General features: G+C 37.5%; 1 protein-coding gene and 1 long non-coding RNA gene across 7 annotated transcripts in view; one reads left to right on the forward strand and one right to left on the reverse strand.

Moving 5' to 3' along the window:
• The window catches only part of LOC138852625 (uncharacterized), a 46,974-nt gene extending 34,959 nt beyond the window's left edge, over positions 1–12,015 (forward strand). For both annotated transcript variants that reach the window (XR_011391920.1, XR_011391921.1), the window contains exon 3: positions 11,011–12,015. This is a non-coding gene — a long non-coding RNA (uncharacterized lncRNA). The remainder of the gene's footprint in view (positions 1–11,010) is intronic.
• LOC138852624 (uncharacterized) overlaps positions 6,831–14,484 on the reverse strand; it is a 356,307-nt gene continuing 348,653 nt past the window's right edge. For all 5 annotated transcript variants that reach the window (XM_070084400.1, XM_070084399.1, XM_070084397.1 and 2 more), the window contains exons 8-9: positions 13,315–13,438; positions 6,831–10,075 (exon numbers count right to left, since the gene is read on the reverse strand). In XM_070084400.1, coding sequence (XP_069940501.1) covers positions 9,960–10,075; positions 13,315–13,438 — 240 coding nt within the window. In that variant the 3' untranslated portion in view covers positions 6,831–9,959. The remainder of the gene's footprint in view (positions 10,076–13,314; positions 13,439–14,484) is intronic.

Below are 14,484 nucleotides of genomic sequence, written 5' to 3' on the forward strand. Positions count from 1 at the left end.
CAGCTCCTGCACCCAACATCTTGCTCCTGGGGGATTTCAACTTAAGGCACCTAAAATGGAGGAATATAGCAAATAATATTGTTGCAGAAATAACAGCAGGAGGCAGCTCTGATGAAAACTCAAACTCACACGAGCTTTTAAATCTCTGCACAAAATTCAATTTAAACCAGAAAATAATAGAGCCTACTAGACTGGAGAATACACTAGACCTCATCTTCACTAACAATGATGATCTGATACAAAATGTCACCATATCAAAAACAATATACTCAGATCACAACATAATTGAGGTTCAGACATGTATGTGCAGAGCCCCAGACCGACATAATGAGATTAGTCACGAGGGAGCATTCACCAAATTCAACTTCAATAACAAAAACATAAAGTGGGACCAAGTAAACCAAGTCCTAACCAATATAAGCTGGGAAGATATACTAAGCAACACAGACCCCAACTTATGCCTAGAACAGATTAACTCGGTGGCACTCAATGTATGCACAAGGCTTATTCCTCTAAGAAAAAGGAGGAGTAGATGTAAAATAGAAAGAGACAGGCGCTCCCTTTACAGGCAACAGAAAAGAATAACAGAGCGGCTAAAAGAGGTCAATATATCTGAAATGCGTAGGGAGACACTGGTCAGAGAAATAGCAAGCATCGAACTTAAGCTAAAGGAATCTTATAGGAGTCAGGAATCGCGGGAAGAACTAAAAGCCATAAATGAAATCGAAAGAAACCCAAAGTATTTCTTCTCCTATGCCAAATCAAAGTCGAGAACAACGTCCAGTATTGGGCCCCTACTTAAACAAGATGGGTCCTACACAGATGACAACAAGGAAATGAGTGAGCTACTCAAGTCCCAATATGACTCAGTTTTTAGCAAGCCGCTAACCAGACTGAGAGTCGAAGATCAAAATGATTTTTTTATGAGAGAGCCACAGAATTTGGTTAACACAAGCCTATCTGATGTTATCCTGACGCCAAATGACTTCGAACAGGCGATAAATGACATGCCCATGCACTCTGCCCCAGGGCCAGACTCATGGAACTCCGTGTTCATCGAAAACTGCAAGAAGCCCCTATCGCGAGCTTTTACCATCCTATGGAGAGGGAGCATGGACACGGGGGTCGTCCCACAGATACTAAAAACAACAGACAGAGCCCCACTCCACAAAGGGGGCAGTAAAGCAATAGCAAAGAACTACAGACCGATAGCACTAACATCCCATATCATAAAAATCTTTGAAAGGGTCCTAAGAAGCAAGATCACCACCCATCTAGAAACCCATAAATTACACAACCCAGGGCAACATGGGTTTAGAACAGGTCGCTCCTGTCTGTCTCGACTATTGGATCACTACGACAAGGTCCTAGATGCACTAGAAGACAAAAAGAATGCAGATGTAATATATACAGACTTTGCAAAAGCCTTCGACAAGTGTGACCATGGCGTAATAGCGCACAAAATGCGTGCTAAAGGAATAACAGGAAAAGTCAGTTGATGGATCTATAATTTCCTCACTAACAGAACACAGAGAGTAGTAGTCAACAGAGTAAAGTCTGAGGCAGCTACGGTAAAAAGCTCTGTTCCACAAGGCACAGTACTCGCTCCCATCTTGTTCCTCATCCTCATATCTGACATAGACAAGGATGTCAGCCACAGCACCATGTCTTCCTTTGCAGATGACACCCAAATCTGCATGACAGTGTCTTCCATTGCAGACACTGCAAGGCTCCAGGCGGACATCAACCAAATCTTTCAGTGGGCTGCAGAAAACAATATGAAGATAAACGATGAGAAATTTCAATTACTCAGATATGGTAAACACGAGGATATTAAATATTCATCAGAGTACAAAACAAATTCTGGCCAGAAAATAGAGCGAAACACCAACGTCAAAGACCTGGGAGTGATCATGTCGGAGGATCTCACCTTCAAGGACCATAACATTGTATCAATCGCATCTGCTAGAAAAATGACAGGATGGATAATGAGAACCTTCAAAACTAGGGATGCCAAGCCCATGATGACACTCTTCAGGTCACTTGTTTTATCTAGACTGGAATATTGCTGCACACTAACAGCACCTTTCAAGGCAGGTGAAATTGCTGACCTAGAAAATGTACAGAGAACCTTTACGGCACGCATAACGGAGATAAAACACCTCAATTACTGGGAGCGCTTGAGGTTCCTAAACCTGTATTCCCTGGAACGCAGGCGGGAGAGATACATGATTATATACACCTGGAAAATCTTAGAGGGACTAGTACCGAACTTGCACACAAAAATCACTCACTACGAAAGCAAAAGACTTGGCAGAAGATGCAACATCCCCCCAATGAAAAGCAGGGGTGTCACTAGCACGTTAAGAGACCATACAATAAGCATCAGGGGCCCGAGACTGTTCAACTGCCTCCCAGCATACATAAGGGGGATTACCAACAGACCCCTGGAAGTCTTCAAGCTGGCACTGGACAAGCACCTAAAGTCGGTTCCTGACCAGCTGGGCTGTGGCTCGTACGTTGGTTTGCGTGCAGCCAGCAGTAACAGCCTGGTTGATCAGGCTCTGATCCACCAGGAGGCCTGGTCACAGACCGGGCCACGGGGGCATTGACCCCCGGAACTCTCTCCAGGTAAAATCCAGTGCTCCCCCATGAAATAAAAAAAAAAATCTTAAGAGAGACTACATTTTATTTTTTTTTCTTTGGTAACTGTCCCATATCCATTGACTTATTGTTGATCCTAGCTAGAGATTTAGAAAAATGCTTCTGCATCCTCTTGTAGAATCCATGGTAACATTTTGTCAGGTCCCATAGCCTTTGATGCATCCTGGTCCATCAAAAGTTTCTTATCTTTTCCTATGTTGTGTGGATGGCATCCAGTGCTTGTTGGTGCTTCCTGTTCCTTAGAAAGTCTGGTATTGCTCCAGTTTCCACGACCTCTTCAGATTGTTTAATCAACACTTCACAGACTTCTTTACTGTTGTTTGTGAGTTCTCCTTCCTTCTTCAGTTAAATTACCTGGTCCTTTACTGTTGTCTTTCATCTGATGTGAATGTGAAGCAGTTTTGGTTCAGACTTGACCTTTGCTACAATGTCATAATCAAATTATCTGTCAGCCTCTCTCCTCAACCTTGCATGTTCATTTCTGGTCAATCTGCTCACTTCTCTGTTATTTGGTGACCTTTTCTTTCTGTATTTTTTTCCACTTTTACACTGTATGTAACAGAGGGCTCTGGCAGTATGCTCTTGTGATATTTCAGGGTTCACTCATCTCAGGAAATTTAAAACCATTGTAAAATGCAAGTTTTCAGTAGTTTTCAACTTTCTTTTTGAAGTTGTATTAGTAAGAACAAAGTGAATTTGTTTTTGACGATACTTTAGTCCAATATGATGAAAATGCCAACAATTCGGAGTTGTAAAAAAATATTTATTGCACCAACTTATTTTCCCATACACACACTAAACTGAATGGGTACTATCTCGGCTGTATGATGCATCAGCCATTAAATACTCATTCTTAACCTTCATGCATTTCTGTATTTATGCATTCTCTCCAGCAGCTGTTTGATCCTTAACTGTCATATTCGAGCACCTCTGCAAAGATAGTGATTATGTGTGAATGATGGTGAAAGTGTCTTATCTTTTTGTTATAATAATAATAATAATAATAATAATCATACTATCTTTATTTCTACATGTGCAAGATATACAGGCCTAGCTGACATCAATGACATACTACTAGTATATAGAAAGCCGCTTGTTATGCTCTCGGAGCATTTCGGGCAAATTAGGTCAGTTTTGTCCCAGATGTAACCCACACCAGTCGACTAACTTTCAGGTACCCATTTTACTAATAGATGAACATAGACAACCGGTGTAAAGAAACACGCCCACTGTTTCTACCCTCACTGGGAATCGAACCCAGACCCTCACTGTGTGAAGCGAGAGCTTTAGCCACCAGGCTAAAACCTCCCATTTTTGAACATTTGAAATTTCCCCACTGAGGGTTGTTAAAGTTATCCGAGCTGTTCCAGAATGCTGGGAATGGGGTTAATATCTTTGTTCAGAAGGAACCTGACAAATTTTCTTAGAATCTGGTCATTGGTACCATACAGAAGTTGAACACAGTAGGATGAGGGGATACCTAAATGTTCATGGTGCTCCTGAAGACAGTTTTTGTTTGACTAGCTATATAATATCTGCAGTCATGGTCTGTAGTAAAGTGATTATCATAAAGATCATAGAAATGTAGTCCAAGATCAATATTAACATTCAAAGACTATTATGTGGCAATAAGAAATTAGTGATAAGGAAGTTAGTTATCTAATGCTCTGCTTCTAATAAAATGTTAATAAAAATAATAGTAATATTCCACAGTAATAGTAAAATTATAGTGTGATAGTAATATTATACAGGAAATGTACAGAGAACCTTCACAGCATGCATAACGGAGATAAAACACCTCAATTACCTGGAGCGCTTGAGGTTCCTAAACCTGTATTCCCTGGAACGCAGGCGGGAGAGATACATGATTATATACTCCTGGAGAATCCTAGAGGGACTAGTACCGAACTTGCACACGAAAATCACTCCCTACGAAAGCAAAAGACTTGGCAGACGATGCAACGTCCCCCAATGGAAAGCAGGGGTGTCACTAGCACGTTAAGAGACAATACAATAAGTGTCAGGGGCCTGAGACTGTTCAACTGCCTCCCAGCATACATAAGGAGGATTACCAATAGATCCCTGGCAGTCTTCAAGCTGGCACTGGACAAGCACCTAAAGTCGGTACCTGACCAGCTGGGCTGTGGCTCGTACGTTGGATTGCATGCAGCCAGCAGTAACAGCCTGGTTTATCAGGCTCTGATCCACCAGGAGGCCTGGTCACAGACCGGGCTGTGGGGGCGTTGACCCCCGGAACTCTCTCCAGGTAAACTACTGGATAGTACAGTAATAGTAATATGTACTAAATTATGAAAAATCTGATTAAAAATTGAACTTAGGGCAGAAAATTTAATCTAATAATTAATCATTATAAAAAATTAAATTAGGGCAGAATTTTGCACTAATGTGCAAAGTTGAATGACAAAGCAGTAACTAGAGCAGGAAGGTATGTATTATGACTACTGTGTGGAGTTTTTAAATAAATAAATAAAATAAATAAATAAATAAATAAAGTTTATTTCTTTGTAAAGGTTACAATGTGTAATTACAATTTTGATTTTTTAAGTACAAAGATAGCCACTATCATGCCGAGGCATTTTGGGTTTATATCATATGCTCTGTTCCATTAAGGAATTTCATTGGATCATGCTCATTAGTTATTCGATATCCGTTGCCTGAACAAGCTGCATAACCCTTCTATGTTTAGTGCTTAAATTAATTAGAATAATAATGCCAGTTAACCTGAACGAAAGGCTTTGTTTTTTCAGTGATACACTCTTTTACAAACATTTTTTTACTAACTTGTGGAGGACTGAATGACTTCAATTTTTGAAGAGGAATGAAATCTGAGGATGACTGGTTATCTACTACCCAGTTTGCCTTACAAACATGCTCCTTTGATATACGCCAGCTTTGGGTACTCTCAAAACTCTTGAAGGAGTGTAGAGAAAAATCTTTTAGATTGGTTCTATTTATGGTTTCAGCAGTAAAGATGGTGAGGGCAACAGCACTGGCCCTAGCCATCAGATGAGATAGTAGATAGTAGTAGCTTTCCTCATCTGGGTTTTTCTGTATCCTGAGATTATTTTTGGTGCTGATTTTCCTGCACTATATTGCTGTAGAGATCATAGATTGCAGCTATGAGGGTAATGGAGCAAAAAATTTTGCATTCTTTTTCTGGTAATGGGGTTGGATGTTGGGTGGTTGCTGGAGTAGTTTCCTTCAGGTTGGTGTTAGGGAAATTTGTGGACTTAAAAAAAAATCTGATATACAGTATATTACTCTTATCATAATCAAAGGGAAGCACTAAACCTATCAGGGTCATACAGCACTGCAGGGTAGGAGTTGATACAGGATCTAAGTAAGGGTTAATAAGGGTGATGACAATAAAGGTAAGGAGTTGTCACAGTTATTATCAGGTGACAGGATTTCAAAGAATTAAAGGGGAATTTGCAAAAGTTTGAGTTTGGCAAGGTGTATTTAGAGAAAAGCCCTACACCCATAAAGGTCATCAGTGTCCAGGAAATGGGAGGCAATCAATTTTGATCCAGGGAATGGGTGATAAATCTAGTAATGAATGCTTGGACATCAGATTTCAGGGAAAGGAAAAACTAATAATTATTATTATAATAAAAAGAAGGCTAAACCTACAAGGGTCATACAGCAATGAAAAACTAAACTCTGTGAATCATAGCTCGGATGAGCAAAATGCCCACCAGACAGCTCACTCGTACACAAAAAGTTTAACTTAATGTCGCCTAATCATAATCATGAAGAAGCTCTGCAACCCAATCATTTTCAGCTATATCTACACTTTCCTATAGCGCTTCTTTTTGATTATAATAATAATAATACACTTTCCTAAAACAAAAATCATATTTATAAATCCCTTAGACACTAATATACATTACTGACCACATTTTTCATTATTATTTTTGGGTCCAAATCAAATGGTTTTAAAGTTTAAGCCTGATTAAAAAAATATCAGTCAACTCTCCTCCAATTGTTTATTCTAAATTTATACAAAACAGGTATGATTTTAACAAGACCCAGCTCCAGCAAGAGTAAATTATTATATTCATAAAAATGAGTCAACCAGTGTGAGTCATACAGTACCATCAACAATAAATGAATGGGAAATTTGAAAGGATTAATAAAATACCACATACAGACGTAGCCTTTACTGTTCATGATGCACCACGAATCCATCACAACCCACTTCAAACCTAGGCCATCACTGACAATTCAAAACTGCATTCTTCCAACATGCATAAGATAATGATTCACTATCTGTAATACTGTCTTCACTGTGGAGCTTCATATATTAATATCCATGTGAACACTTTGGTTTTTTCTGGCCTAATATTTATGTGGCTCCAGCCTTACTTACACCAACTCTAGCAGCGAACTTGTCTGGCTCTTGCATTATATTCATCCAGCTACGCACTAAATGGAATTCATTCAGTGCTTTACCATTCGAGTGGAGGAGCAGAGGGATAAGTTATCAGATGGACGTTGCCAAGAATTAATTCCTAAATCACATTTATAACTTAAGGGCCATCTATAATTACATTATCAACATTCTGGAATATACTCATTCTTTATTATTACTAATTCTCACATGTATGTCTTTTAAAATAGAAATATTTCACAAAGAAAATTTAATTTCTCCTCTATTCTTCAAATGAGAATAAAAAAGGGAATGACAAAGTATTTGACATTCTTGTGTGCAAAAACTAATAATTACAAATGGCCCTCTAAAGCTTTGTGCATTTGACCAGTTTCTGCTGACTGACATGATACTCATTTCTAAAAGCAACCCATCAGGCTTAAGAGTATAATGCATTATGGAATCTGCCTCAAACGAATACTTTATATATCAAACTGACACTGCAGCATTGGCCCCACGAGATTTGGCAGTATTGGCAGGGTGAAGGCGGCCTTTAGTTAAATATATCAAAAACCTATCTACCTTTGGATATATATAATTTGGTGTGACAAGTTTTGGCCTATGATGGAAGTTATTAGGTTAACACTCTTTGTAAAAGATAAATCGTCCACTTTTATCGACTGTCACAGTTTAGCGACGCTGGTCTACCCATAAGCCATCTTATCAAACATACCTGGAGGCTATTTTTATTTTTTTGTAGTTATAAGTGTCATGAAGAGAAACAGGAACACCAAAAGAACTTGTAAGGGTTGCCTGGGAGTGATTTTACTCCTTGCAAATTATTAAAATAATGAAATAATGCATAATGGTAGGCATGGCACATCCTACCCATTTAAGAGGAATAAATCTAATGTATAAAATAAATGAAGGAATGCTAGCCAGTGGATGAGGTAAACAACCTCAAAAGCTACACACATTAAGTCATTACTGACATTAAAGGCATTAACTCAGTGTTACCTCCATTAGGATAGTCCAGCCAACATATATTTAAACTTCTGGGGTCTCACATTATGGTATGGACAGATTCAAGTCATTCATATTAAAGACTTGCATTTGTGAATCTCATAATCCTAAATATGGACCTACTTTCATTTTCTTATTTTTTTTTGTGCAAACCAGAGAAATTAATGATGTTAGAAGCACTTTAATGATTAATACACATAAATTTTTCATCTTGAACAGGCCATCAAAGGGAACTTTTCTTTTCAATGACTTGCTAAATATTAAAGATTTACCTTACCAGTGTCATTGTGGGGAAAACTCCCTCAAAGTATCAAATAATTTAGACTTACAACCTATTGCAGCAGCATGAAGAAAAAATGCTTCAACATTTTGATACATAAAAAAAAAATGTGCCTTTACTACAATTTCCCATTATACAAGAATCAATGATGAAGTTATAAGAATATTATAGCTGGTACAAAAGCTACCAGAGTTTCTACTTTTGTGTTTTTTGTTTTTTTGTGCAAGAATGCACGCTCTATGGCGGAAACCTTTCATCATGAGAATTTCACTCTACGCAAACTAAATTGAGCAATAACAAAAATATCACATCATTTGACATTTCATACAAGTGCATACAAAATTAAGAAATAGTAAAAATATATACATTCATAAGAAAATGCTACTACAAATTGTAAGCATGGAGAATATTCTTGTCATGACCAATTACTTAATCACAGATATAAGGTAAATCCTCAAAACCTCCATACCAAGAAACATACTTAAATACTGGCCATATCCCCTTAGTAAATATAAATCCAGCAGAGAGAAAGAGGAAGACATGTGCCAGATATTAAGTTAAATTGTAAGTAGTCTTGTTTGCTTCTGAGCATTAAGGTTTTGTGGACTCACCTTGTTAGATAAATATTACCACTAATAACATGATATTCCATCATGGAATACAATGGCATTTTGCAAACAGTATTCATGACTAATATTTGCCTTAAATAATTCTAAAGATATGCTGTAAACATAGCCATTATCCTCTCTTCCTTGATGTAATTTCCTCAAAATATTATATTCACTGCTTAATCTTTTTTTGGCTAATATGCCAATATTGTCTTTCACTACTCCCTTGTCAACTGTACGTGCTACTGCCAATCTTTGTTTAATCTTGAGGAGTTTGAGTCATGGGAGTATTAAACAGGTTAATAGAGTAAGATAATCAAATCTATGTATAAATCTGTAATAAATATCAGATGCACTTGAATAAGGCAGAGTAAATTAAATGCCAGTGTGGATTTGCAATTCCCAAGAGTTTTAAGACTATCCCTCTTGTCTGGCCTGACTGCTATCACATCAAGGTTTCACAAAATCAAGGCACCTCAATTAAATAGAAGATCCTGTTTTAAGCTGCAAAGATTGTAACTTTGGATAAGTTATTGTCAAATCATGAGGAAAGAATCTTGTTCTCAGCCTATTCATCTGCATTACCGATTCCATGCTACTTTGAATAGTTATTTTCCACTCCAATTTTTTCTCAAATCGTTGATTACTGTAGTAACATACAAATCCTTTCAGACTTCACACTGACTCAATACACACACATTTATAAGTAGATATGCATTGGTAATACATTAATACTGAAAACAAACCTGACTAAAAAAAAAAACTACTTATGAAATATTGAAAAACATAAAACATTGAGCACCTTTCAACAGACAAAACAATAATGGACTCCACATATAGACATTCTTCCCAAAAGTTCTGTGAACACTCTCCTCTACTTGTAGGTTTGAACCATTGCCCCACAGTCAGTCGGACTATCAAAACTCAAACTGATCCAGATACGAAATTTGGAGAGGTCAGAATAGTCTTCACTCTTACTCCTCCTTTTCATTTTTCATTTCTCAGATTCAGTTTCTTCCTTTTTTTCCTCCTTTGCAGCATCCTCTTTGTCTTTGACGTCTTCCTTCTGTTCTGGCTTATCCTCTTTGATTTCCTCACCTTCCTTCTTTTCTGAAATCATTAAAGTTGATGTTAATATACAAACATTTCAGCAGTAACATTTTAAAAATAACTTTCTTAAAGGTAAACCAATGCAGTAGGTTTTAATTTGGATGTCAAGTAATTATTCGTATAAATACAAACCATACTTCAAATTATATGAAATGTACCTTGGTAGTAAACACGAAATACAAACATATGAACATGTTTGTTAAACATATGAATTCCACTACAATAATTGACATCTAATGGTTTCCTATTTTTATGTAGTGCATGAAAGTCATGTTTTGGAGTGGAAGCTTTTGTTCCTCACGTACCTTCGCTATTACATCTCTCGTGTGCTTTCACAATATCTACAGGCTCTCAGCCATTCATCTTTTGCAGTGTTCACTTTTCACTGATATACCATACAATGTTTATTTTCCATCGGCTAATGAGATGTATGTATTACTGTAGATAACCAAATATGTATTCATGCCACTGTCACTTGCTTTTTTATCCTTGGTACATAAAGTAAAAGTGTAACCAGACATGTTGGTCCCTGGAGATTTTAGAACTGCAGAATTTTTGGTGCCAAGTTGAGGTCTTGCTGTATAATGGGTGGCACCTACTCAAAATGACTGATTTTGTGGTGCACTGTAACTGATGATGATGATGACTACATCTTAGAACTGACAGAGGGGGTCATAGAAGAAAGATCAGTAAATAAAAGGGAAGGCATTTAAATATCTTTCATTTTTTTTAAATTGTTAAATACCAGGCATTTAAATTTTAAATGTTGTATTCACTGACATTTTGGATTTAAATATTTTAAATGGCAGGCATTTAAATTTTATTAGTTTTAACTTTAATTTTTTTATTTAAATATTTATTACCATTCATCTCCCTTTCAAAGTCTTTTACATTCACTTTTATTTTGTTTTGTATTCCCTTTCTCCCTATCTCAGTAATGGAACTACCTCAAATGTGTGAAGGTAGAGAGAGGAGCAACCACCCGTCTTCAAGCAAAGAATGGTCATGAGATCAAAACAGACTTGCCACCACTTGAAGAATGTGAACACAAGGCTCCAGCTTCTGTGCTGATCCCTTATGAGTATTTAATGCAAGCATTTGCAACGTGTTAGTGGACCACACTAAACACATGCAGAGATGACAATCAACACTGATGTTTCTGAGGTGATATCCTTCAATGACATCCTCATATTCTTGGAAATCATTCAGGAGCCACGGTGACTAGGGGTCCCTTGTATTGCAGATTATTACTGGCAAGAGACTTGTGCAAATTTTAAGTATCTTGCACTTCAATGATAACACACACAGCACTGGATAAGTTTTTCAAAAAACTTATCTATAATATTTATAGCAAAACAGTTCAAGAAGATTTCATATCCTCTTGTGCAGTTTTTTGCAGAGCAAGTGCAAGTGGCTTTGTCCACGACACTCACGTGCAAAAGGGGCCTCAACTTTTACTGCATGTGGATCAATGTTCACAGCTGAATGTTGCTTTTAAATTTTTTACCAGACATGCCAGGTATTTATGATGATAACTCTTCACTAGCACTGACTTAGTTTCATACCTGCAAAGGTACAAATGCAGATATGTAGGTACAGCAAGATAAAATAGAATTGGTAATCCATCCCTATGGAAGACCAAGGTGAAGAAAGGAATACCAACCTACTGTTGGTATTCCTTTCCTCGCCGACGGCCCCACTTTTGACACAGACCCCCCCTCTTTGACAGCAACAGATTTATTACAAAGCCTTTGATTATACTTCCTTTATCACTCTTCACCAATCTTACAACCCCTACCCTGCAGCACTGTATGACCCCGGTGCTTTAGCACTTAGTTTTGATTATAATAATAATCACAAAAATCTCTGTTGCTTCCAGATTCTTAGAGATACATGTCAGTGTACCAGTCCTCAATTCCAGAAGGATATTATTATTATTATAATCATTGGGGGTGCTAAATCTGTAGGATTATACAGTGCCTGTGGGCGAGGATGGAAGGCATTCAGACTCAATTCAGGGAACTGGAGCACAAATCCAATTCCCTAGATCAAGAGCCCCTAACCAGCATCAAGGAACTTCTCTTGAGGGGTCCAAAAGGAAAGGCAGACCTGTCAATGCTGCTTAACACTTCAGTAAGTGTATTAGGCTAGATGATGGTGCAAGATGTGCAGTATCATCCACTATCTGTCTGATATATGAATCTGCTTTGAAAAATCCCAGTCAGCAGTAATAAAAAGTAATAAGTAATCTTTGATGTGTTTTTTCATAAAGTTAAGTCTAGTTTTCCAATAGTTCTAGAGTATTAGCAGATATTTTTTTAATTTTAAATTTTGTCACATTTTATATCTTTTATACAGCAAATACTTTGTTTATTCAATACTTATATTAACTTATTTTCCCCCCTTACACCATTTCTGTTGACTAAAATTTCCAGAAATCAGTTGCCTAGACATTTCAGAGAGCTCCAACATGACTTGTGTGTTTACCCATGAATCATTTTTGTAGCCCGGGTGGGACTCTCCTAATTAACAATTGCTCAAACTACTGGCTGTTTCAAAAAAATACAAGAGTAAAATGGCCTTAGAAAGGGGCCAAACTATCACATATTACGATTTCAAAATCCTTTCAGGATTTCTAGTTAAAATATTAAAGGGTTATTGAAGGAAGTCATAACTGTCAGACAATGAGCTTCTTTTTGATTATGTATAATAATAATAATAATAATAATAATAATAATAATAATAATAATAATAATAATAATAATAATAATAAAATCTTTAGAGTAAAGAACCATAGTTGTATGAAAAAACAAGCCAACACTAGAAAAGAAAACTGAGAATATATGTGAAGAAACACGGAGAACTTCTTTTCAGAAACTCGGTGATCATCACACATTGTAATGTTTGGATATAATGAGTAAACAAAACAATGTTGTATACCACAACTTGCATAAATGATATAAAAATACAGTACTGTAATTTTTTTTTCAATGAACTGGCCATATCCCACCAAGGCAGGGTGACCTAAAAAGAGAAATGAAAATTTGTCTTTTCAAATTTAGTAATTTATACAGGAGAAGGGGTTACTAGCCCCAATGCTGTAAATGATTATTCTATATTTGATGTGTTGTTCTGCAGATGAGTTTGTTTCCTGCAGATAAAATTTATTTTCTGTCATCTAGAATTACACTGATATATTTTAGAAAGGTAAGTAATTTATGCATTTCCATTTGCTTTACCTTTATCTTCAGGTTCAAGTTCCTTCTTTTCTCCACCCTCATCCTTATCTTCACCTTCTTTCTCTTCCTTTTTATCTTCTTCTACATCTCCGTTCACAGCTGGCACCTCTGCTCGTGATCCAGCCTGGAAATATTATTTAACATGTAAAGCCTATACATAATGTGCATATGTAATACAGTATAACAAACAGACAGTTTTGCTTTTTAAAGAATTTTGATAGTAAAATAAATTTATTTTTGTTTTTGAGAGGTCTGAGAAACTCAATGTTATGAGGCTATAGGACCCAACATCTTAAAGAGAAGACCTTATGCTATGGCTGTCTCTCAGCTCTGCCTTCAGGGAAATCTTATTCATGTTCCTTATTCTCGAGTAGCTCGAAGACCTCCATCCTTGACTGTCCTCCCGCCTACCAGCTCCTCTGCTACCATGTCTTATGGGGTCGCCCGTTTCTAATTCTTTTGCAGTTTTACCCTCTGAAACTCCTACCTCCATATCTCTTCCTATTTCTTCATCTCGCTTACTAGTTTCTCAGTCTGTGAGACCTCACAAACCTACACCTTCTTCGCGCCTATCACCTGTGAATTTGAATCTATCTATCTACCTTGGTGCGTAGTTCTCACCCCCTCTCTAACTCTCACACACAGTTGGAGGTTCACCTCCCCCCTCCCCCTCATGTAGTCCCCTCTTCTCCTATTTCCCCCTCCAGTCTTCTTCCCTGGTTACCTTGCAACCTCCTTCCTCTCCTGTTCCACTGCAGAACTCTTCGGTCCCCACCAGTGCATCTCTCCAGGTTCATACTCCCTGCCCCTCTCAGACCTTTTGGGTTCCCTCCATAGTCTCCCCCATCTCTACTTGCTCTACCTCACCTGTCTCTGAAATCATGGTCTCAGTATCTTCCTTATCCACTGAGACACTTGACGCTATCTCCAACTACTATACTGCAGAGACGAAACCCTCGATGGACGCCAATGCGTCTCCTCCTACCCCTTCTTTTTCACGATCTTCACAACAATCTTTTCCTTTACAGCATTCTGATTCCTCCTTGCTTACACACTTACCATTACCCCAACACATTGATTTCACTGACCCTAATAGCCTATAGATTTTATCACTTCTTATTGTTGGCATACCTGTCTTTGCAAATAATGACTTATTTACAATGGAATATT

The sequence above is a fragment of the Cherax quadricarinatus genome, chromosome 13 (assembly GCF_038502225.1).
Source record: "Cherax quadricarinatus isolate ZL_2023a chromosome 13, ASM3850222v1, whole genome shotgun sequence".
Taxonomy (NCBI): Eukaryota; Metazoa; Arthropoda; class Malacostraca; order Decapoda; family Parastacidae; genus Cherax; species Cherax quadricarinatus.